General features: G+C 38.2%; 1 protein-coding gene across 1 annotated transcript; it reads right to left on the reverse strand.

Moving 5' to 3' along the window:
- Window positions 1-3,520: 3,520 nt before the first annotated feature.
- Window positions 3,521-4,459, reverse strand: LOC102010931 (olfactory receptor 9G4-like). The gene has a single exon (XM_005407978.1). The coding sequence runs from the start codon at window positions 4,457-4,459 to the stop codon at window positions 3,521-3,523; it is 939 nt and encodes a 312-aa protein (XP_005408035.1).
- Window positions 4,460-9,605: the final 5,146 nt, after the last annotated feature.

Raw genomic sequence — 9,605 nt, forward strand, 5'->3', positions numbered from 1 at the left:
AGGTACAAATATCAGAAGAGATTGTATGCATTACACTTTATTTATCATCATAAAAACCATGTAGTGTCTGCTGTATCTGCATATCAACTTATTGCATAGTACAAACACAGTTGCCAGCCATTACTTCGCTAGATAATAGGTGCTAAGCAGAGGGTTAGGATAGCGGAGAAATATTTTTACTTGGGCAAATAAAACCAGGCACAGCCTCAGTCTTCTTAGGCCTCGTGGTATAAGAAACCCAACAAGATAACTTTTAAGCCCAAATACACTTACATTTGACAACATATGGGAAGGGGTAGGGAGTTACCGTATTAGTCTGAGGTTGTGAAGAGGGGCTAGAGACTTATAACAAAATCACAACTGAACAACAAAAAGTAATCTTTATCTGATTAAATTTTTACCTAGAGAAAGAGAAATGGCCCAGCTCTTGTCTCCAGTTTTAGTGGCTCTCCCCCTTCATGAGGGGCTCTGTCGTGTGTTGAAGAACAGCATTACAAAATACTGCCCTTGGTCTTCATTTCTCTTTGCTGGAAATGGCTTCTGGCCCCTGCACCCTGACCTCCTTTCCCAGAGCACCTCTAAGTTTTATCAGTGAGCGTGTTTCCATAGCAATCCTAACGTGCTCCATGATGCTCTCTGTCTCTTGCTTGCAGTACTTTGAGAGCTTGTTTAGGTGAATGAGCACCAGCTAATGGGATGAGGACCTGCTCTCTAAATGTGCCCTAGTGGTGCTGCACTCTAAGTCACAGTGCAGAGGGGAATGGGGGCTTTTCCAGAGACTCTGAATGATGACCTTCTGCCTAACACTGTAGTTCATTCGTTTCTTTGTAGAACTCAGTGGCAAACCCTTTGGAGAGTCCGTACAACTAGAGCTTTCCTGACTTACACATCCTGCACCTTTGCCTTGACTCATCTGCCTAATTAGAATCCCTTTTCCCCAAGGTCAATCGTTCTCCAAGGGGACTCTTGGCACTGGGTGGAAATATGCAGTTATGGCCCCACACTTGTCACTTCATAGTCCCTGGAATAATAAAAGTTAGAATACATGCTGCTTAAAAAATCACTTGTAGACATTTTGCCTCACTCATACAGATAATAAAGAAGCAATATCACTTTCCAAAATCACCAGAGTCAGGATATTAGATAAAAAATTTGGAGTATTATCAAAATAATTGTGTGGTAGAGGAACTATAAACAGGAGAAATAATAATGAAGAGAATTTTTCTCCCATGTTCACTTTATTCCCATTTTAATTTTTCTTTTATTTTTATTGACAAATGCTTATATGTCATTGTGGAGTACAATGTGTGTGATTTTACAGTGTGATTTTACATATGACAGTGTGGATTACATTGGGCTATATCCAGCACTCACGTATTATCATTTCTTTATAGAGAGAATGAACACTTAAAATCTGCACTTTTAGCAATTTTGAAATATGTATTATTATTTACTACAATCAATGTGCTATGCACTACAGCACCAGAATTTACACTCCATGTCTACACAAACTCTGTACCCTGTGAGCAATATGTATTCTATTATCACCTGCTCCCACCTCAGCCTCTGGTCATTACTATTCTATGCACTACTTCTATTAATTCTTGATTCCACATATCAGTGAGATCACACAAGATTCATCTTTCAAGCATGGCTTGTTTCACTTAGCATAATATCCTCTAGAGACACGTGTTTGTTACAAATGATATGATTTTCTTGTTTTCAAGTACTTGGTAGCATACTATCATATATACATAACATTTCTCCACTTACCCTCTCATGGGTGCTAATCTCTATCATAGATATCATGTGTAATGCTGCAGCGAGTACAGAGTACAGGTATTTTCCCTGCATACTGATTTCATTCCTTTGGGATGCATACCCAGAAGTAGAATTGCTGAATCATAATTCCATCCTTAATGCTTTAACTAACCTCTGTACCACTTTCCAATGTGGCTGCACTAACTTACATTCTTTCCCATGGTGTACAAATGTTCCCTTTTCTCTACACCTTTCCCAAGATTATTGTTAATCTTTTTAATCAAAATCATTCTAATGTGCATAATATGATATTTCATTCTGGTCTTAATTTATTTTTCACTGATTATTAGTGTTATTGAAAATTTTGCAATTACCTGTTGGTCATTAATATGCTTTCTTCTGAAAAATGTCTATTAAAGTGATGTGTCCATCTTAATAGGATCATTTTCTAGTCACCATAGGCAATTCAGTGAACTCATTTCCTAGTTCATCTTTGTCTCGTTACCCAGTTTTATTTTACTACTAGCTTTGAGGATTAACTAAAAATATCTGAACTTTTTTTATTGTACATCTCTCCCTTCTAGAGTAAGAAATGATGATCATTGCTCAGATACAGTTCCAAGGGTGTCCTCACTTGGCAGAGGCTGAGAAATCATATTCTTCTGCACTCTATCTAAACTCCACATTAGCATGTATTTCTCTAAGCAGTGCCAAGGGAGAGTGGACTGATTTGGGAGTTTAGGAGACCATATTTTTAAAATATTTTTAAATGAAAAATTAAACAAGAAAGACTTTGTTTCCCTGTATTAGTTCATTCGTTTTGTTCCACTTAACAGACTATAGCCTGTTGAACACAGTTCCCATGTTATAGTAACAGTTTTTAAGAAACAGAATCCAGATTTATTTTTTTGAAAAGAGAATATTAATTACTTCTGAGACTCCTAAACGATTTAATTTTAGTCAACTTCTCCCCTGCCTTTGATTTCAACTTACTTTCTCTGTCTGAATATTATGAGGACATGAATAAAACTTTGTGTGGGTTCTACAGAGCCGTAGGTTCCACCTCAAGTCCTTCTTGTCAAATACTAATTGCTGAAGGAAGGAGGAGGAGTGTAAAGAAAGTTTTGATGAAAAACAGAGTTTTTGTGGGAGAGAACACTGTTCTTTGCTAGTCTTTAAAAATACATCTTTGTGATAAATTTAGAATGGCTGTATTTCAGTAAATCTCAACAACTCTTAAACACTTTGTCAATCATTATATTCAAGTAGAAAGTACAAGGTTTTCACAAATATATTCTGTACATACAATTAGGACTTTAGGAAGAAACTTGGGGGATACACCTCATTAAAATTAATATTTGCAAAGCCTTAAGTAAATTTTCACCAACCTACCCATTTCATATCATTTGCTTATCCAACGAAATTTGCTCACAAAACATCAAAGTAGCAAGAAAACCACTGAGTTCATGATTTCTCTTTCCCAGACCTCAAAGAAAACCAAAAGAATAAATTTTGCTAAAATCTACTACTGCAAAATGGCACCTATCATACTATAAAATTTAAAAGACCCATATCATAGACCCTAAATAGTATATATCACAAGAAAACAATAACAATGATGATGATGATGAAAGAGTTGTTTGCTGGATATTTCTTGGTTGCAAGTATAACTTGTCAAAACAAATTCAAATATGGAAATGCACACAAACATCTACAAGTCGGTAACTGGTAAACCATGATAAAGTACACCAGATGACCTTCATGCTTGTGGTCCTATGGTCTGCATCACTTTCCTGAAGGCTTCTTTGACATCTTTGTTTCTCAGGCTGTAGATGAGAGGGTTGAGCAGTGGGTTGATGATGGTGTAGAACAGGGCAGCCATTTTGTCCCTCTCCAGGGAGTAGCTGGAGCTCGGCCTCGAGTACACAAAGAGCAAGGACCCGTAGAACAGCATGACTGAGACCAGGTGGGAAGCGCAGGTGGAGAAAGCCTTGCGCCTCCCTGAGGCAGAGCGGATCCTCAGGATAGCCAGGAGGATGTTGAAATAGGAAATGAGGATTGCAAGCAGGCAGGAGAGGACTGTGAAACCCACCAGACTGGAAAGGATTTTCACATAGACCCGGGTGTCTGTACAGGACATTTTTACCAGTGGTAGCACATCACACAGAAAGTGGTCAATGATGTTTCTACCACAGAAACTCAGCCGGAAGGTGTTGGCGGTGTGGGCTATGGCATTCAGAAACCCGCCTATGTAGGAGCCAGCAACGAGCCCCGTGCAGAGGGAGGTGGACATGGCACCTGAGTACAGCAGTGGGCTGCAGATTGCCACGTAGCGGTCGTAGGCCATGGCTGCCAGCAGGTAGCACTCAGTGTAAGCAGCAAGGCAGGAGAAGAAGAACTGAGCCCCACATCCAGCCAAGGAAATGCGCTTATCTTCAGAAACACAATTGGCCAGGATTTTGGGGGTGTACACAGAGGTGTACCAGAAATCCAAAAATGACAGACTGCCGATGAAAAAGTACATAGGTGTGTGCAGCCGGGAGTCAACCCGGATTAAGATGACCAGGGTCAGGTTCCCAGACATGGTCACCAAGTAGAGCATGAGAAATATTCCAAATATGATTAGCTGCCAGCGGGGGTCCGCTGAGATGCCCACCAAGATAAACTCGGTCAGGATGGTGCGATTTCCCACTCCCATGTCCGCAAAAGGAAATTCCTGGTTATCTTGAGGAAGAGCAAAAAGAACTTAGTGATACTGCCTATAAAGAGAAATCAGCAGTGTATCAACTTAACAATTCTGAGCAGGTGAATGGCCTCATTCCTTACTGGCTAGAATTATAGACTTCAATCTGTAACTTTGGACAATTGGTGGAGTTGGAGTTAGAATTTGCTTTTAAAACTAGAGCTTTCATGTAATAATGGTTTAATTCAGGGGCAGCCGCTTATTGACAGGTTAGACAAAGAAACCTTGTAAAGATCACTGGTGGATTTCTAAGAGGTGGATGATTAAGAGGGACACACATGTAATAGCACACTGCAGTAAAAGACACATTTCCTAGAATGATGGGCTAAGCATGTTCAAAGCAACAGGGAGAGTTTTGAGTATTTTGACTTTTAGGGGGATTAATGACTATGTGTCTTTTACTGTAATAGCTTTTTTATTTAAATATTCACCATATGCCCATTTACCACTGTTGGCAGAGGGTAACTACTTTCTCCTATTTCTTCTAAGGCTACAGTTTTCTGACAATATGAATTTATTTACCTATTTAAAAGTTTAGAGATATTTCTCCTAATAGTACTTTGCTTCTGACTTTCCTCTAAGCTGTATGAGATTATATCCATGGCTAAGGAACTTCTCAAAGCTGAACATTAGAAGGATCAAGTTTTTAAATGTTAGGGAATTGGGAGATCATGAATCCTTCAAGTTCATACCCTGAAGCTTCAAATATTGCAGAAGAATCTGAAGAAATCTAAAAGGCATTTAGCAACTATACTACTCCTCTGTAAAAGTATATAATATTCTAAAAAATATCTTTTAAATTTCCGGTTTGGACCATTGAACCAGTAGCCAATTGTCTCCTTCCCTAACTATTGGGGCAGAAGGAGAAAATAAAATCAATGCAGGGTTATTATTTGTTTCACCCTTATAGGCATTTACAGTCAAGCTAGGCCAAAGTAAGCTTTGCAACCGGAAGGCAAAAGCAAGAGCACTGCCCCTAGGTTTAGTGATGCCACTTGTTAGAGATGAGTCTATCCTCACCCTCCCATTGTACTTCTGGATCTTGAGCAGAATTATCTTGGCAGGTTCTGAGTACTACATTAAAATACCACATTATAGTCACTACCTCAAGGGTGACTCTGAAATGTCTATTTTATCACCTCCCTGTACAATAAAACTTATCTAGAACGTCTTGTCTGTTGCTTATGTATTTTATTTTGTTTTATGTTTTGTTCTGTTTTGCCTTATTTTGTACTGATACAGGGTCTCACTATATTGCCCGGGCTGCTCTGAAACTTGTGAGTTCAAGTGATCCTCCTAATTCAGCTTCCTGAATAGCTGGGACTTCTGATGTACACTACTATTGTGCCTCGCATATTAGCCTTATTTTTAACACAAGGTAGAGGAAAATGAAAATAAATGGATGGAGTATGTTATAACAGTTGTTTTGGTTCACTGGAGAAAAGACACATAATTGAGAGTACACTGTCTACGCTATTAGTCAAAGGTTTCTGAGAGGAACAAATATCAAAATGAGACCTTATAAATAAGAAATACTTAACAGAATGATCTCCCTATTATAAAACTCACCTCAGACATGTACATGGAGAGAGGAAAAGAAGAGATGAGACAAGACCAATGGAGAGAGATGCCTGGGGTAGACATGAGCCAGAAGCAAGCAGACCACAAACATTTTGGGAGATACAGTGATGTCAGCCCTGAGTCCTGTGACTTTAAAGTTGTAACCATTTTGAGACACTAATGTGGCCCTAAGAATGAGTGACAAGAGCTCTTCTTCTTCCACCTGTTGGGATCAGTCCTTCAGTAATGAAGGAAAAAGGAAGCACTAAAAACCCAATGTAAATTTAGGATACCTTGCACACAATGCCACTTCATCTCAGAAAACAAGAGGTAAGGTCATTGTTCGTGATTTGTTCTCTAAAAAGCAATTTCTGTTTGCATAACAATTTATATTTGAAGTACTGGAGAAGTCCAAAATGAGATTTTTTTCAAAATACATATTTGGTGACAAAAGCCTCCTGTTTCTATGCACAACAGGTTGTTAGGTTTGGGAAAGGGAAAGTAATTAAATTGGATGAAAGTTTGAGAATACTGCACTAGAAGACTCAATTTTTTAAATTTTATTTTAAAAATTTAAAAACAGACAAAACCACAATGAAGACAAAATCAAAACAACACAAAAACAACAAAAATGATACATGACCTCAAGACAAAATGATAGAAATTTACAATGGTTGCTATATTATATACTGTCATCTTCAACAAAGTTGCTCAGTCCATTAGACATAAGAATGTAAGATTGATCAAACCCAGTATTTTGGTTATGGCTCTGACTTCTGTGTGCATGATAGTTATATCACATGACAGTCTATTTCAAAGGTTCTTACACTACAGAATCCACAATGAACTAAATTGAAATGGATTAAAGACAGAAATACAAAAACATAAACAAATAATTCCCCAGGGGAAAAATATGGAAGAAAAGTAGTTTGATATTTATCTTTGCACTGATCTCTTGGATACAACCCTAAAGTCACAGAAAGAATGAAATTAATCCCCAATTCAACCATGTATGTGTTACAGTGCAAAAAATAAATAACCGTAATTCTGCATTGATTTCAGAGCACAATCTTTTTTCATCTCCTGAGTCCCGCGCAATACGGGGGTTTGTTTTCAGGAAGAGGCTTCAGTAACAGGCCCTAGTGAATGACAACCCTGGGTCTCAGAGGCCCTTCATGCCTCCATCACTTTTGGAATCTTGCACCACCGCGGTGAGAAGCCTGTGCACAGCTTGTTGGAGAGACACTGACACTGTTCTCCTTTACACACAGGCCAGCATGAAAGTGGCCCACGGGTACACAAGCAGGACCTCTCTACATGATTCAGCCTTCAACTGACTAAAAGCTAACCACAGATTTCGAGCAACCCCAGCTCAGGGCACACTGGCCCAGAAGAGACAGATTCGAATACCTGCCCTGCTGCCTGGCTTCCAAGTCTGCTCCACTGTATAGCGGCTTTGCAATCTTGGGGAAGTCTCTGAACACACACCCCACCTACAGTCTTCATCTCTGAAAATGTAAGGAATTTTCACTACATACCCCAGATGGTAGAAAAAAAGGGTATCAAACAGTGTTATCTATTTTTGTTCCAAGAGACAGGAATTGTAACTCACTAATGCATAAAAGTAGAATTTCTGAAGAAATGAACTTAATCCAGCCTTGTACAAAAGGTAATATCAGCCAGATGGTGTTGCAATTTTAGCATTCAAAATCTTGCTAGAAGTAGTTTAGGCTTTTCGTCATCTAGTCTCATAAAATATTTTGAGGTTCGTATAATTTAGTACTTTCTGTAGTGAGACCATTTAAAATATATTTCAAGTATGCAATACAAGTACTTTTAACTATAGTCGTCAGATTGCACATCCAATACCCAGTAGTTATTCTTTTTTAATGAGAGTTGTACCCTTTGACCATCTCCCTATTTCCCTACTCCACAGCTTTGGGCTATCACCCATCCCACTCTTTAATCCCCCAGTTATGTGTGGTCACACTATTTGTTTGATGCATTTCACTTGGGTAATGTTTCCCATGTTCACCCATGTTGCAACAGCATTTTTAGTAGAAAGAAAAAAAACTCCTGTAGTTCATCTGGAACCAGAGAAGATCATGTATAGTCAAAGCAATTTTAGGAAAGAAGAATTAGGCTGGAGTTTTCACGCTTCCTGACTTCTGATTACATTAAAAGCTATACAAAGCAGTGTACTATTGGCACAAATGGTGACATATAAACACACAAAATAAAATTGAGAGCCCAGCAACCAATCCACCCAACTAATTTTACTTGGTGCATGCAACATGACACTAAGAATACACATGGGGAAAGCCTCTTCTATATATTTTTTTTGGGAAAACTGTACATCCTCCTCTAAAAGAATGGAATTTGACCCCTACCTCAAACCACTCAGAAAAATTAACTTGAAATGGACTAAAGGTATATGTGTGTATATATATATCTCTTCCTCTCTCCCTCTCCCTCTCTCTTTCTCTCTCTCTGTCTTTATCTATGTATCTATCTATGTCTATATTTATATCTATAAAATTAAGCCATAAACCTCCAGGGAAAACACATAGAAGAAAAGTTCCTAGACTTATCTTCAAAGTGGTTTTTATATAATACTAAAATCACAAATAAATGAGTGAAAAATAAACATTTCTACTACTTCATACCTTCTTGAAGTTTGACAAAGGAGTGACAGACCTGGAAGTGCAATTTATTGGCCTTGGCTTGAGGAGTTAAAATCAGCATATAGCCTGGTGTTTATCATATGTGTGATTTCAAGAGAGCTGTCTCCTCCCAGGAACACAATCCACACATATGCAAAATTTTGGTTCCATTTGCATAAGTTCAACTTTTATGCTTTTAATTCAGCAGTGTCTCCTATAGAATCCATGACAGCACAATACAATATGGCATAGTGGATTAGAAATACATGTATACACATGTATCTTTGCACGCATGGGGATTTACTGTCATTTTGGTTGAAGTCAGAGATGAACAGTACCAAAAATCATTATATTCTTCTACTCATCTCAAGATTTGCATTCTCACTCTTGTTTCAAAAAAAAAGTCCTGCAAGCTGGAGCAAATGCTCTAAACACCTGTAGTCTGTAATTTCTTTAAGACAAATAATTAAAGGCTCTTCAATTCTGAGAATCATGCTTCTTTGAGGACATGATAATACAATATAATTCTCCACATATATGTAAATGGGTAGGTACACAAAATTTTAGAGTGTTCACAAACTCCCAAAATTCTATCCATGGATTTCCTGCATATGATTCTTAGGTTAAAACTTCTAATGCTGAAAGATGCCGAAATTGCTCCCCAGTGCTAGCATTCTACAGTTGTTAATTAACTTAGAATGCTTACACTGAATTCCCAGTCTTCACTTCAAAAAAAGCTAATCCATCTGTTCATCTCCATTCATTCATTCATTCCAGAAATACTTATTAAGTGTCACTTAGTTGCTAGGAACTGTCTTGTATGCTGGGTTACACCAGAAAAAAATAGAGAACTCATTCTGCCTCAGGGATGTAGGGTT

This window comes from Chinchilla lanigera, unplaced genomic scaffold (assembly GCF_000276665.1).
Source record: "Chinchilla lanigera isolate Chin_1 unplaced genomic scaffold, ChiLan1.0 scaffold00110, whole genome shotgun sequence".
NCBI classification, from domain to species: domain Eukaryota; kingdom Metazoa; phylum Chordata; class Mammalia; order Rodentia; family Chinchillidae; genus Chinchilla; species Chinchilla lanigera.